The 15,482-nt window shown below is 60.7% G+C and overlaps 1 protein-coding gene across 1 annotated transcript; it reads left to right on the forward strand.

The window, feature by feature from the left end:
- The first annotated feature begins 2,835 nt into the window (after positions 1-2,835).
- On the forward strand, positions 2,836-14,194 carry SLC5A5 (solute carrier family 5 member 5). The gene is made up of 15 exons (XM_023625456.2): positions 2,836-3,552; positions 4,311-4,376; positions 4,682-4,733; positions 4,898-4,965; positions 5,619-5,773; positions 6,240-6,380; positions 6,467-6,596; positions 7,480-7,568; positions 8,275-8,387; positions 8,460-8,530; positions 8,957-9,043; positions 9,115-9,308; positions 11,244-11,368; positions 12,123-12,238; positions 13,143-14,194. The coding sequence occupies exons 1-15, from the start codon at positions 3,196-3,198 to the stop codon at positions 13,305-13,307; spliced, it is 1,929 nt and encodes a 642-aa protein (XP_023481224.1). The 5' UTR covers positions 2,836-3,195; the 3' UTR covers positions 13,308-14,194.
- The last annotated feature ends 1,288 nt before the right edge of the window (positions 14,195-15,482 follow it).

Consider the following 15,482-nt stretch of genomic DNA (forward strand, 5'->3'; position numbering starts at 1 on the left):
ACCCAGCCAGCCCAGTGGTGACAGGGCAGGAGTCCAGAACCCGCAGGGCTCCTGTAGCCCTCTCCCACGTTGTTGGGTGCAGAGGCACTCCCAGGTCCTGTCCCTGGGCTGGCCCGGGGCCAGATGTCACGCTCTGGGGTGTAGACCTGGAGAGCTGCCTCCCCGCACCTGCCCCTGAATCGGGACTGTGGGGGCAAGGACAGGTGCCACGGCAAGATGAGATGAGCTGGGGCCAGGAGACCCGACCCGGATCCTGAAACCGAGAGACTGTGTGGAATGCCACGGACATCGACAGCGCCAGTAATAACGGTTTGGGGTGATTGAGTGCAGGGTGGAAGTTCAAGCACAGATCCCCTGCAGTTCATGGTGGAGCCAGACGGAGGCACTACCTCTCACCCCTGCCCCAGGCCCGTCTCCAGGGAGACACGGGGCACGGTGGTGCCCAGGCAGGGGCTGGGCAGCAGATTCCCTCGCAGCCCCTGACACTCCTGCCCCTTCTGCTGGGACTGCAGCTGCTGGGCCCCAGGCATGGCTCTAGCCCTCCGCCCCACCGAGGGGGGTACACGGGGCCTGTGCAGCGTGTGTGTGGTGGTCCTGCCTGCCCCTCCCATCCCGCGATGGGAGCTGTACGCTCGGGGAAGCTGCGACTGCTCCTCTCGCACCCCGCTCCCTGCCCCGTCTGTGCCGCCGCCTCAGCCCCCCACCCCAGGGCTGCCAGCTCTGGGCCTCCTCTTACGTTCTGGGATTCCAGAATGTGTTGCGAATCCACCCATTTCGCCCCACCCCACAGCTCCCACCTGCGGCATGGTGGGCTTTTTTCAGAACCTAGAAATCTCCAGGTCCCTCATTTGCTCCAAACTCTCCAGTGGCCACGCAGCACCGTCAGAATAAAATCCACACCTCTACCCTGTGGCCCTCCCCCTCCTCACTCACCTCTCCACTCACTCTGCTCCTTCCCACCCTAGGGCCTTTGCACTGGCGGTTCCCCCTGCCTGGAACGCCTTTCCCCAGCTCTCTCCAGGCCCAACTCATTCGCTTCCTGCAGGTCCACGCCCCTCCTCAGAGTTCCCCTCCCAGAGGGCCCACGCTCCCCAGGCTTCTCCATCTCTGACCTTGCTTCGCTTTCATCATCCATCGGCTTCTGAAATGGGTGTTCATCTGCTCGCTTGGTCAGTGCCGTGAGCCCGTGCACAAGGTGGGTCCACCTGGATCCTGCTGTGTCCCCAGTGCCTGGCACATGGCCCTGCACACAGTAAGCATGCGATGAACAGGTCTCAGTCCCTGTGTCAGTCTGCAGCCCGGACCCACCCCACCTCCCAATGGTAGGGGAAGAGGGAGCTGGCAGGGGCCGGTAACCCCTCCTGGGACCTCTCTGTGGACATAGGGCCGGTTTGCCTGGTTTTTTGCACAATTTGTATATATTTGCATTCGTTTGCATGGCTTTACAGGAAGGGTTCTCCGCCTGGATTTCCCCTTCCCACCCGGGGGATGCAGAGCGGCCCGGCCTGGAAAAATGACGGAGGAGGAACTCGGTGTCCTCCCTACCTGCGCCACGGGCGGGCAGAGGGTGCGTGCCAGCGGGCAACAGATGACCGTGTGGCGGCCGCGGTCTTGCAGCCCCAGGGGAGGGGCAGGCCTGCCCTGGACAGCACGGGGAGAGGGAGAGAGAAGACAGTCCCAGGGACACACGGGGGACTCTGCACCCAGCTGGAGAGGCCTATGTAGGGCAGAGGAAGCCGCCAGAGGGTGGCAGAGGCTGGGGAGGACTCCAGTGTCCTAGCGTTTCACCCGGCAGATCCTTAGATCTACCCGGCTTGTGGAGGCTGAGTTAGGACTCGAACTCAGAGCTCAGAGCCTCCGGAGTCCAAAGTCCTTCCCAGCTGACCAACGGAAAACCCCAAGATGACCTGGTCTGGGTCCCTTGATGGCGTGACCCCAGGCAAGGGACTTCCCCTGCCCGGACCTCGGTCTCCTCGTTTGTGCGATAGGGACGTGCAGACACCGCCCCCCGCCCCAGGTAGTCGTGCGTCTGCATTGATTCGGTGCGTGGCCACTGACAGCCCCTCCCCGAACGCCGGTAGACGCTGGGCGCCCGGCACGGGGCTGGCGCTCCGCGCGTTCGCGGGAGGAACCCACGAAGGAACGAAGAACAAACGAACGAGCTGCGGACTCTGCGCCAGGCTGCTGTTACGCTGGTCCCATTCATCCCTCAGAGGCTGGGGCTGTTCTAGCCCTGTGTACAGAGGGGAAACTGAGGCCCGGAGAGAAGTAAAGACTTCTTCGAGTATGTTCACACTCAGGACTCGAACCCCGATGACTCCGGCTCAGCCTGGCCTGAGGGCCGTGACGCCCCCCCAGCCCCACCCCCCGCTAGGCTCTAGAGAAAAGGCTGGGTCCCGGGGCCGGCTTGGGGAGTGGTTCACGCAGAGCCCGTTGTCCTTATGGGACGATGCAACCCTGAAAGCGAACCCAGTCCTGCGGGAGAGGGGGCTCTCCACAGCCCAAGGTGCAAAAGCAAAGCGAGGACTTGAATGCTGAAGCCACCGCTCCTGGCTATGTGGCCTGGGGTGAGTGACATGCCATCTCCGAGCCTCAGTTTCCCCACCTGTCGACGGGGGAAACTAACAGCCCATGGTCAGGGAAAAGTGCCCCGGGAAGCAAGGGGGCACTTGGAGCCTCCCCGCCCCCACCCCCAGCAGCCACTCACGTGGCCTGTCCCGACCTGCCTGACCCGGTCCCGGGCGGAAAGGGTGCGGGTCCTGCCCGCCCCCAAGCCGGGGGCGGAGCTTCGCTGACCCGGGAGCACAATAAATCCGCAGCCCGCCGCTGCGAACTGTCCCTTTGAGCCCCACCGAGACCTGCAGTTGTCAGCGCTGAGCACGGCTCCCCGGGAGACAGACAGACAGACAGACGGCTGGCTGGGCCGGGGCACGGCTGCAGGGGCCGCCGGACGAGTTGGGGGGAGGTGGACGGGCAGACGGAGAGGCAGACGCGTAGACGAAGAGGAGAGACAGGGAGGCGGACGAGCGCGGCGGGGATCCACAGGTTCCGGGCGCGGGAGCCCCGGCCGAGCCCCCGTCGCGGCCTCCTGCAGGGGCCCGAAGGGGCCAGGCGTAGGCCTCGCCGCGGAGGCCGAGACCCCCCGCCTCCCCGCAGTCGTGCGTCCCGGGGCAGCGGGGCGCCCGCACCTGCCCCATGGCCGCCGTCGAGGCCGGGGCGCCGGCCGTGTTCGGAGCCTGGGACTACGGCGTCTTCGCGCTCATGCTGCTGGTGTCCACGGGCATCGGGCTGTGGGTCGGGCTGGCGGGGGGCGGGCAGCGCAGCGCCGAGGACTTCTTCACTGGCGGCCGGCGCCTGGCGGCCCTGCCCGTCGGCCTCTCGCTGTCGGCCAGCTTCATGTCGGCCGTGCAGGTGCTGGGCGTGCCGGCCGAGGCCTACCGCTACGGCCTCAAGTTCCTCTGGATGTGTCTGGGCCAGCTGCTCAACTCCCTGCTCACCGCCGCCTTCTTCCTGCCCGTCTTCTACCGCCTGGGCCTCACCAGCACCTACCAGGTACCGCGAGGCCGCGGGCCGGCTCCTCGGGGCTCTGCTGGGGGCAGCCGGGCGCACCGGTGGGGAGGGTTCCGGGAAGAGGCCGCAGGCGGTGGGGCGACGGGCAGGAAGGAGGAAGAGGAGCCGGGGGCCTGGCTGTCTTCCGCGGAAGCCCGCGGGGGCGAGGCCCTCACGTGTGGACCGGCGCACTCTGCCCCCCACATGCCTGGGCGTGCGTGCACCCCTGTGCTCCCCGGACGGCAGGCTCGGGGCGAAACCCACTTCTCCGATTCCTCCTGCTTTGAGCAAGGGGCATGCCTCTCTGCTCGGGTTTCCTAAATGTCAAACCAGGCTAACTACAGGACCTCCAGGGCAGTGAGTAAAAGGATTAAAATTGTGACCGGTACGCAGTAGGCGCCCAATAACAGCTGGCTATAGGCACTGTCTGCTCCCTGAGCATGTTGACAGTCCGAGTACTTAGAGCGGCGGCCGCCCCGGGGCCATCAGCCCCGAGCGCGGAGAGGGGGCGACGTGTGCACACTCGATGGACCGTCCTCCCTGGCACACGCCGTGTGCACAGGCGTGGGGATGGCGCGTGTGCACAGGTGTGTGCGGACAGGTCGGAGTGTGAGCGCTCGGCGGGGCCTCCACGAGCAAGAGCACGGTTGGCTGCCTGAGGGAGGGCAGAAGCCAAGAGGGTGGGTGCGGGACCCCAGAGGCCTCCAGCCCCTGGCTAGGACCCGTCCAGGTGACCACGAGCCCTCGGCTCCTCCTTGCAGTACCTGGAGCTGCGCTTCAGCCGCGCCGTGCGGCTCTGCGGGACCCTGCAGTACCTGCTGGCCACAGTGAGTGGCCTCGGCCCCGCCCACAGCCGCCTCCATCCTTCACGACCCAGTCGCGTGGGTCCCGCCCCCACCCCGCCGGGCCCCGCCCACGCCGCTGGCCCCGCCCCCTGCGCCCCCCAGTCTACGGGTTTGGCCCGGAGGCCTCTCGGATTCGCTCGACCTGGCCCCGCCCATCCGCCCCCTTCCCCTCCCCCAAGCCCCGCTTCCCCCGCCTCCTCTGGAGCCCCTCCCCGCCCAGAGCCGCCACCGCGCCACCGTCCCCCGCCCGCCCTCCCTCCCTCACCGCGCGCGCCGTCCACCTGCAGATGCTGTACACCGGCATCGTGATCTACGCCCCCGCGCTCATCCTCAACCAAGGTGTGACTCTGGGAGACCCGGGGAGGGTGACCCGGCGGGCCGAAGGCTAGAGACCAGGTGGAAGAGTGGGGAAGGAGGAGCTCCCCTGGAGACAGGAGGGCCCAGGCCACTGGGGGCCAAGTTTGCACCTGCCCAGCAGCCTAATGGGGGGTCTCCTTTCCCAGTGACTGGGCTGGACATCTGGGCGTCGCTCCTGTCCACCGGAGCCATCTGCACCTTCTACACGACTGTGGTGAGTACCCCCCACCCGACATGGGGGCTCCGTGCTCACTGAGAGGGGGAGACCCTGGGCCCGTCTGTCCATTCTCTACCTTCCCTTCCTCCCAAGGAAGCCTGTGTCCCAACTGAGCCTGTTTCCTCATCCTTATGATAAAAGGTGATTTGAAAGACTTTTTGCTGAATGTCGAGGGATAATCTAGTTTCAGGGATGGCTGGATCCAGGGGCTACTCCCCCATCTCTAGGGACCCCATCAACTTCAGGCTTCTGCGCCTTTGGGCTTCTGTCTGGCCGAAAGGGAGCTCCTGTTTCAGGATGAGCTGGCTGGTGCCCCAGGAGGGCTGTCTGGCTGCCTCTGGCCTTGTGTGCAGGATGAGCCACTCACAGAAGTTTGGGGAGCTGAGGTGTCCCTGACTGGTTGTTCCTGGAGCTGGGAGGGGATTGGCCTCATCTGAAGGGCCCTCCCTCAAGGTGGGGAGGGGCTTCTGCACAGGAAAATCCAGGGGCTGCCATGGAGGGTAAAACAGCAGCTCACGATAATGGCAGTGGTGACCAGCTCTCTCATGCACAGAACAACCCCATTTTACAGATGAGGAAACTGAGGCAGAGGTGGGCATCTGCCCAGCCGGGTCCCTGTCTGACCCCACCCTCTCGGTCACATCTTGCAGGGCGGCATGAAGGCTGTGATCTGGACTGACGTGTTCCAGGTCGTGGTGATGCTGGCTGGCTTCTGGGTTGTCCTGGCCCGTGGGACTGTGCTCATGGGCGGCCCCAGGCACTTGCTCCAGCTGGCCCAGAACCACTCCCGGGTCAACCTGATGGAGTGAGTGGAAATGCAGAGGAAGAAACTGCTAAGTGAGGGAGCTGACCTCCCTCTGCCCTGGGAGAAGCCAGCCAATGTCTCCTGCTCTAGGAAGCCCTCCCTGCTCCCCTCCCCAGACTCCTCACAGATAGCACTCTGGCTCTCCCTCTCTGTACTCCCCTACCCCCATTCCTCCATCTGGCCCAGACCTCTGCACCACCCCAGCCCCCAGCCCAGACCGTGGACTGATGGCTTTCTGAGGTTCCTGCTGGGCACAGAAAAAATGGTTTTGGAATGCATACATGGAAGACTCAGTAAACAAATAAATGAATTTTCAAGCTATCTGGCAAACTCCTACTCACACTTCAAAACCCACCCCAAATATCCCCTTAAGGCCCATGAGTTCCAGAATGACCATCTGGGGACCTAGGGAGGATGAAGTCAGTGTGGCATCCCCATACGGCTGACTTGCTCTGCCCTCATCTAGCTTCAACCTGGACCCACGGAGTCGCTACACATTCTGGACTTTTGTGGTGGGCGGCACATTGGTGTGGCTCTCAATGTACGGTGTGAACCAAGCACAGGTGCAGCGCTATGTGGCCTGCCGCACAGAGAAGCAGGCCAAGCTGTGAGTGTTTAGAAGGGGCGGGGGGGCGGGGAGAGGTTCTGGGATGTGCTGCTCCCTCCCCAGCCTGAGGCTGCCGCTCCCCCCAGGGCCCTGCTCATCAACCAGCTGGGCTTGTTCCTGATCGTGTGCAGCGCTGCTAGCTGTGGTATCGTCATGTTCACATTCTATATTGACTGTGACCCTCTCCTCACAGGGCGCATCTCTGCCCCGGACCAGGTGAGTCTGGCCCAGGCTCCTAGGCTGCTCCCAGCCCCCTTACCCAAACTCTGAACCTCTGTGTGGATGAATTTCTGGAGGCGAGGGTGGAAGAGCATTCCTAGCAGCGAGAACAGTCTGTGCAAAGGTCCAGAGGCAGGAAAGAGCTTGGCTCAGAGGAGGATCTGAGAGGAGTGAGGAAGATGAGCCTGGGAGGTGATGGGGAGCCATGCGTGGGTGAGCAGGGCAGGGGCACATGCCGACCTGGAGTCGAAGACGCCCTGAGGGATGTCAGGGAGGAGAGGCCCAGACCCAGCATGAAGTAACAGTGTTGAGATTAACAATAATGACCAGCTCCGGTGTCGCAGGCACCTGCTCTGCCTCATGCTGTTCCCTTCAACACACGATGAGGTCAAGATTGTCGTGGCCCCCACTTTACAGATAATGAAACTGAGGCTGGAGAGGTGGGAAGCAACTGCCTGAGGCCCACAGGCAAGTCAGGGTCAGTGCCAGGCCCAGGAGCCATGCCCAGGTCACACCCCGGCTGGAGCTCTTGCCACGGGGCTCAGAGTTGGCAGAGGCTGCGTGGGCACCCCATCCCTGTCTCCCGCGGGCTCAGCGCCTGGAGCACCTGCCTGCGCAACCTTGGGCGCGGATGGCCCCTCTCAGCCTTGCTGTCTTCGTCAGTAGAGAGGGGATGACAGGAGGGGGCCTCACCAGGATCCCAGGGCTCTGGGCACGGTGGGGCTGTGACAGTCCTTCGGGGCACACAGTCACTCAACAAACACACACCAAGTGCCCACAGTGAGCCCGGTCTGTCCTGGGTGCTAGGGACAGGGAGTGGGGGCCAGACAGAAGCCGGGCCTCGGGGTGCTGCTGTCTGAAGGCCTCCCTGCCTCCCCAGTACATGCCCCTGCTGGTGCTGGACATCTTCAAGGACCTGCCTGGGGTGCCGGGGCTCTTCCTGGCCTGTGCCTACAGCGGCACCCTCAGGTGAGCGGCCACAGCCAGGCCCCTCAGGCCTCCTCGTCCCAAGGGCCACCCCTGCAGGAGAGAATGTCCCAGGCACATCGCTCATTTACAGTCCCTGCTCGGTCCCCAGCGGGCAGCTCATGGGCTCCGGCAGAAAGCACGCCCTGAGCACAGGGACCCCAGCCGCGGGGTCTCCACCATCTCATCACCTGGGAGGGCACACCTGCCTCCCCCCTCCCATCCTTGGTCCCGCAAACAAGGGTTTCTTGACCACCTCCTATGTAGCAGGTACGGCTGTTCCAAATCTGGGCACGGCTGTGACCAAGCGGTTCCCTACTCCTGTCCCCAGGGCCTCACATTCTGGTGGTTTCAAATTCTCCATGACCTCTGGCCTCAGCCCTGATCCAGCTGTGACCAGGGTCCCATGTGGCAGTTCTCTGCCCCATTATTGCTCTGTGATGAGAACTTGTGTTATTCCTGCCCTTGGTCATGGGGTCCTTGCTCCCCTGGGGATGTCTCAGGTTTGCAGGGTGGGGGTGGGGGTGGACATCTCCTCCACTCTTGAGGGATTCTGTCATCCACACCTCTGACCTTGGGCTGGGTGGGGTCCTGGCAGTTCAGATGGAAGGGGCAGCTGCGGGCCCCCCCTGCAGGCGGGCCGCAGAGGAGGTGTGGCCAGTCCCTTGGTGGGGCCTGATGACCCAGCTCCCCCGCCTTGCGCCCCCAGCACCGCCTCCACGAGCATCAACGCCATGGCTGCCGTCACCGTGGAGGACCTCATTAAACCTCGGCTGCCGAGCCTGGCGCCCCAGAGACTCGTACTCATCTCCAAGGGGCTCTGTGAGTTGGGGGGACCTGGGTGGGGCCCAGGGGGGTCTCTCCCGCTGACCGTGCCACCCCCATCCGCTACAGCACTCATCTACGGCTCAGCCTGCCTCACCGTGGCGGCTCTGTCCTCGCTGCTGGGGGGCGGCGTCCTCCAGGTGAGCCCCCTCGCCCACCCGCCCTGTCTCCGCCCAGAGCTGGGGCATCGTCCGCACTCAACTGAGACTGAGAGAGAGTTAGACTGTCAGTGGCAGAACCGAGTTCTCTCTGATGCCACCGGATACTTCCTGCAGCCAGCTGGCTGGGCGGCGAGGGGGGGACGGGACGGCGGCCTGGGGTCAGGGAGGGCCTGCCTGGCTTGGAGGTGGGACCGCACTAGTCAGGAGAGAGAATCAGCATCTTTGCCTCCAACACAGGGAGGAGAGGCAGGAATAGGAAGTCCCCTCCCCTTTAGGGAAACTGAGGCACAGAGGAGCCTCAAGGCCCTCAGTGGAATTCCTCAGGTCTAGCTTTCCCAGCGGGTAAACTGAGGCCAGGAGAGGTGGTACGGCTCTGCCCTCAGCCCCGGCCTCTCCCTCCCCCAGGGCTCCTTCACCGTCATGGGAGTCGTCAGCGGCCCCCTCCTCGGAACCTTCATCCTGGGAATGCTCCTCCCCGCCTGCAACACGCGGGTGAGCGCGGAGGGCGGGAGGGGCTGGGGTCGCCCGGTGGAGCCCGCCCCTGACGCCCGCCCCGCCCCCAGGGCGTGCTCAGCGGGCTGGCCGCGGGCCTGGCGCTGTCGCTGTGGGTGGCGGTGGGCGCCGCCCTCTACCCGCCCAGCGCGCAGTCCATGGGGGTCCTGACGTCATCGGCCGCCGGCTGCGCTGAGCCCCCCGCCAACGTCTCCGGCCTCCTGGGCCCGCTCCTCGCCGCCAACGCCTCCGGCGGGGCCCCCAGGTGAGCGGGCTGGGTGGGGGGGCGTGGCCTGAGAGGTGCGGTCAGCGGAAGACCCTCAAACTGAATCCCGAAGAAGGAAGAGTGTGGCTTGGGAAGGGGTGAGGAAAGGGCGTTCCCAGCGGAGGGAATGGAAGGTGCCAAGGCCCTGAGGCCGGGTTCAGTTGAGTGCATATTCCAACTCCGGGGACGTTGCGTGGATTCAATGGGAGGAGAAAGGATGGGAGAAGAGGTCCAGCCAGAGGAATGTGGTCTGATTCTTTCTTCTTTTTAACTGAGATGCAATTCACAGACCAAAAAATTAACCATCTAAAAGTGATTTTTACTATATTCACAAGGTTATACAACCGTCACCACTATCTAACTCAAGAACGTTTGCAGCACCTCAAAAAGAAGCCCCATGTCCGTCCGCGCTCCCTCCCCCAGCCCCTGGCACCCGCTGATCCACTTTCTGTCTCTCTGGATTTGCCGGTTCTGGACGTTTCGTATAAATGGGATCATGCGCCGTGTGGCCTCTGTCAGCTTCTCTCACTCAGCGTGAGGTTTTCGAGGTTCACCCACGTTGTGGCGCGCGTCAGGGCTGCCTCTCTTTCTATGGCTGAGTAATAGTCCACTGTGTGGAGGGACCACGTTTTGTTTATCCATCATCCGTTGATGGACATTTGGGTCGTTTCCACTTTTTGGCGATAGTGACTAGTGTGCTATGAACGTTTGTGTACAAGTTTTGCTGTGGACATAGGTTTTCATTTTTCTTGGGTCTATATCTAGGAGTGGAATTGCTGGATCATATGATAATTCTTTGTTTAGCTTTTTTTGTTGTCGTTAAATATTGGCACCTGCGCTAACATCTGTTGCCAGTCTTTTTTTTTTCTTTTTCTCCCCAAATCCCCCCAGTACATGGTTGTATATTTTAGTTCTGGGTCCTTCTATTTGTGGCATGTGGGACGCTGCCCCAGCGTGGCCTGACCAGCGGTGCCATGTCCATGCCCAGGATCCGAACCAGCAAAATCCTGGGCCGCCGAAACAGAGCGCGCGGAGTCAACCACTCGGCCCCGGGGAAGCCGTATGTTTAAGTTTTGGAGGAGCCACCAGGCTGTGTTCCCCAGTGGCGGCATCGCTCTACAACCCCACCTGCAGTGTGTGAGGGTTTCACTTCTTCCACATCCTCCCAACATCGTTCTTGCTGTTTTCCCTCCGCGTGTGTGTGTGTGTCTGACCATCCTAGTGGGCGTGAGGTGGGTTCCCACTCTGGTTTTGCTTTGCATTTCCTGATGGCTAACGATGTTGACCATCTTTTCATACACTTATTGGCCACATTTATGTCTCCTTTGGAGAAATATCTGTTCAGATCTTTTGCCCATTTTTAAATTGGGTCATTTATCTTTTGATTTATTTACGTACTTTATGTAATTTATGTATTCCTTGTATCTTTATGCATTCTGAATACTAGATCCTTATCAGACAAATGATTTGCAAATATTTTCTCCCATTCTGTGGATTGTCTTTTCATTTTTTTCACAGTGTCTTTTGGCACACAACACTTTTTAATTTTGCTGAAGTCCAGTTTATCTGCTTCCTTTGGTTGCTTGTGCTTTTGGTGTCATGTTTAAGAAACTGCTGCCAAATCCAAGGTCATAAAGCTTTACACGTGTGTTTTCTCCTGAGAGTTTAATTTGGTTTGATTCTGAGGGCAGTAGGGAGCCACGGAGGGTGATGAGCAGTGGCAGGAGGTGATCTGAGTTACATTTTAGTAACACTCCCCCGGCTGTGGGTGGCGAGTGCCCGGGATGGGACAGCAGGAGGGAGAGAAAATTGGCTGCCGCATATGTCCGGGTGAGGACCCGTGGAGGACTGGGCTAGTCTGTGGCAGTGGAGACAGGGACAAGCAAACGGATTGGGAGTGACTTTTGGACTCATGCCCACCTCTCCCGCCCCCAGCCCCGGAATGGACCCTGGTCGACCTGCCTTAGCTGACAGTTTCTACGCCATTTCCTATCTTTATTATGGTGCCCTGGGCACGCTGAGCACTGTGCTATGTGGAGCCCTCGTCAGCTGCCTGACAGGTGAGCAGGGCGTATGACAGGTAAGACCCTCAGACAGAGGTCTCCCTGTCCGTCCCTCTGCCTCCAGGAACCACTGGGCAGGGAGAGGAGGCAGGCTCCTTGGGCAAGAGGCCACTGCGTGCTGGACGCATCTACACCCTTTTCGCTTCGTCACCTTCAGGACAGGACAACCTGGCTCCCCACAGGCCTTGTCCGATTTTGCAAAGGCAGAAACTGAGGCCCGGCTGCCGCCTCTCTAGTGCCTCCTGCACCCCAGGGACGAGGGACGGAGTCCTCGCTGGAGGCTGCGGAGCGGGGCCCGCGGCGCTGTCCCTGGTGCTGAAATGTTTCCCGCCAGGACCTTGGCCGCTCCCTGCCCCTCGGGCACTCGGCACCCCGCGGAGAGGCGGAGAGCGCGCGCGAGAACTCAGTCGTGATAACAGCGCCTGGCCCTGCTTCCTGAGCCTCGGCCTCCACACTCGCCAGGCCTCCACTGAGTCCTTCTCCGTGCCAGGCTCTATTCTAGACGCTGGGCACACGGCAGTGAGCAGAACCACACGCTAGACCCTCCCAGACACCCACTGATGTTGTATTATGACCCCCACTGTGTAGATGAGCAAACTGAAGCCCAGAGAGGGCAGAGGCTTGCCAGGGCCCCCCAGGGTGTCACTGTCGCACCTGGGATTGGAAACCATCAGAGCTCTCTCTCTCTCCCCCCAGGGCCTCCAGTTCCCCCACGCCTCACCACAAGCCCCTGTTTCTCTCTGCCCCTCAGGCCCCACCAAGCGCAGTGCCCTGGGTCCTGGACTGCTGTGGTGGGACCTCACACGGCAGACGGCATCGGTGGCCCCCAAGGAAGAAGTGGCCACCCTGGACGACACTTTGGTGAAGGTAGGTCTCAGGGCTGGGCTTCCAGAGTGGGGGCTGGGCCAGTGAAGTGGCTTCAGGGGCTCTGGGCATGGCCGTCATCCAGGGCAGTGACATGGTGAGTGACTGTCTTCCTCACCCTCGTGTTACACCCAGTGGAAAGGCGCAGCCGGCAGCTGGTGTGTCTTCAACGCTTTATCATTGCCTTTCACAAGGAGTGGGCAGAATTTCCTGCTGTGCATCGTATCTGTTGTTACAATTACTCCAATCTATGTCAGGTGAAACTGGTTTGCCTTTAGGGTATTGATATAAAATGTCATCTCAAAATAAAATGACTTACTTCAAAAGTGAGTTAACTTAGAGAAACTCTTACATAAGAGCACAGCGGTGGGTGGACTGACTTTGGCCAAAGCTGCGTGGTTGCCATGTGAATGCCCTGAGTTTGGCAAACGTTGTCCCTGGGGGCCTGATCCAGGCCTGCCCTGGTTTGGATTCCCTGTTTCATTTCCTCATTTATTAAGCATTTGCTGTGTACCCTGCCCTGCCCTGGGCTGGAGTTCGAGCCCACTGTCTCGCAGGGGAGATGAAAGCTAACATGAGAAATTAGTAGGACCTCAGCAGGCGATGAGTATTAGGAAGACAATAAAGCAGGTTTCTAGGATGGAGGTGGCCTCTTGGAAGAGGTAACATTGACAGAGCCCAGAATGAAGAGGAGCCAGCCATAGGGAGATGGAGAGGAAGGGCATTCTCAGTAGAGGGCACAGCAGGTGCAAAGGCCCTGAGGCCAGAGCAGGGTTGACAAGGGGAGGGTTGGGGAGGGAAGGGATCTTGCTGGTATTTTAAAGCTCTCTCCAGCTGCTGTGGGGAAAGATTTTCTTGAAGCAGAAATGGGGTCTCTGATGGGGTCTGTATTCTCTCCTCCCCCCAGGGTGCTGAGGAACTGCCACCTGGAGCCAAGAGGCCTCCTGACTTCCTGCCTACTGATGAGGACCATCTGCTCTTCCTCGAGCAGAAGGAGGGGAATGGAGCTGGCTCCTGGACCCCTGGCAGTGAACATGATGGTGGTGGTGACCTGCGGGAAACTGACCTCTGAGCCAGCCGGGGACTGCCACCTGGGATGGAACCTCAGGGTGGGCCAATCCCAGGCCACGGACCAATGACCTTGGGCTCTGATTGGCTGGACTGTGATGTATGTAAACGAGCTTGGGACAGCAGGTCCCGCCCTGTGGGAAGAGGTGAAGCCCCGCCTCCAGGAGGTCATCTATCCAGCCCCCAGCTTCCAGCCAGCCCCTAGTCTTAGATGCTGCACCCCTGCCTGCTTGCCAAAAATGAGGCCGAATATTTCTCTACCTACAATAGAAAGAGGTTGGAGTCTCCTCTGGACAACATGGGAAACCCCCAGGCCCAGCACGAGGGTCTAAGGAAGTCCCCAGCTCTCCCCTGGGAGGTGTCTGAACCTCAGCAAGGATTTTGGAGGTCCTCAGGCCCGACTCCCTGCACCCCGCATCACAGGCGGGAAAACTAAGGCCTGGAGAGGAGCAGCCACTTGGCCAAGGTCACAGAGCAAACCAGAGACTCGTGGAGGGTTGGACCCCAGCCCTCCCTCCTCACCCCTTCCTGCTTCCCTCCTCTTGGTGTGCAGACGTCATGGGACCTTGGGAGCAGGAGGGGAGAGGGAGGAGGAAGTAATGCTCACATCTTCCTCCTGGGCCTGGACACTTTCCCCGTCTCATCCTGAGGACCGCGAACCCACTTTACAGAGGGAGAAACTGAGGATCAGCGAGGTTGCCTGAGGTCACACAGCGAGTCGGGTCTGGGTGGGGACAGGCCTGGATGCTGCGTGATTAGGAGGCTCTGTTACCTTATGTCACTGGCGACCAGGGTCAGCTGGGCCAGGCAAGCTCTCGTCCCTGGGCCCAGCCTGACCCTTGGCTGGAGACTTCATCCATGCATGTGAAATAAATGGATTCTGGGGCTTGATGCTCTGTGTTCTCTGGAAAAGTCATTCTGGCCATTGCCTCAGATCTGCTCGGTCAGATCCGAGTGTGAATCTCTGTGTCTCCTGCCCCAAGCCTGTGAGCGAATAACCCTGAGTATTTAAAGCATCGGAGTGAGGTGAGCGTTCCCACCCCGGGGTGCATTGTGCCACCCTCCCTCACACACAGCTTCTCCCCTCCTGACTAGCCCCCCCCAGCAGGCTCCCCTGCTCCCCTTTGCACCCAGACCCTGCAGGCCTGTGTGCTGGCCCTGCACCAGCCCCTGGGGTCTTTGTGACCCTGAGAGCTGGCTGCACCTCCCTCTGCCCACACGCCTGCCCTGGCTCCTGTGGCCCCCAGGAGAGTGTCCGCTGCTCACCTGACAGTCGAGGCCCCTGCACTGGGTTCACCAGGGTCCCCCCGAAATTCCTGTTCACCTTGGAGCCACAAAACCTGAGCTTATTTGAAAATAGGGTCTTGACAGGTGCGCTTAGTTAAATTAAGGTAAGCTCATACTGGATTAGTGCGGGCCCTGAATCCAAGGACCGTATCCTTATAAGAAGAGGAAAAGGGACAGACACAGGGAGAAAGCCACGTGGGCACGGAGGCAGAGACGGGAGTGAAACTTCTACACGGGACGCCAAGGATCACTGGAGCCACCAGAAGTCAGGAGAGGGGCGGGGGCGGGCTCCTCCCTCAGGGCCTCGGCAGCTGTGCAGCCCTGCCACACCTGGATTCCGGACTTCTGGCCTCCAGGCCGTGGAGAATGACTGTCTATTGCTCTAAGCTACAGCGGCCTCAGGAAACTCGTACAGTGCTCCCCATCTGGCCTCGGAGCCCTGGGCCTCTGCACAAGCTGTCTTGTGGAGACTTTAGATTTGCACTTAAAAGGGACCTTGACAAATTTTAAATCAGTGACTGAGAAGCATAAGAAACAGACTTTCCGCTGGTCCAGAGACCTTGCTCAGAGCAGAGCCCAACTCCGGGGTGGGGCTAAGGCTCCCCCAGGCGGAGCCAGCTGCTCTGGCTGGTGGTATAAAGACCCAGCCACACTGTCGCATGTGTCAGTTGTCCATCCCTTTCTATGGCTGAGAAGTATTCCATTGTGTGGACGGACCACAGTTTGTCCATCCATTCACCAGTTAATGGACATTTGGATTGTTTCCGTTTGTTGGCCGTTACAAATAAAGTCGCCGTGAACATTCGTGTGGACATCTTCGTGTGGACACACGCTGTCATTTCTCTTGGGTAAATACCTAGGAGTGAAATGGCTAGATCCTACGGTAGATACA

Source organism: Equus caballus, chromosome 21 (assembly GCF_041296265.1).
Source record: "Equus caballus isolate H_3958 breed thoroughbred chromosome 21, TB-T2T, whole genome shotgun sequence".
Taxonomy (NCBI): Eukaryota; Metazoa; Chordata; class Mammalia; order Perissodactyla; family Equidae; genus Equus; species Equus caballus.

Bases quoted from the DNA above. Each gene is read 5' to 3' on its own strand.
- SLC5A5 (XM_023625456.2), top strand. From the start codon at position 3,196: ATGGCCGCCGTCGAGGCCGGGGCGCCGGCCGTGTTCGGAGCCTGGGAC. The intron at 4,734-4,897 runs GTGTGACTCTGG...CTCCTTTCCCAG, and splicing joins CGCGCTCATCCTCAACCAAG to TGACTGGGCTGGACATCTGG. The intron at 12,239-13,142 runs GTAGGTCTCAGG...TCCTCCCCCCAG, and splicing joins TGGACGACACTTTGGTGAAG to GGTGCTGAGGAACTGCCACC.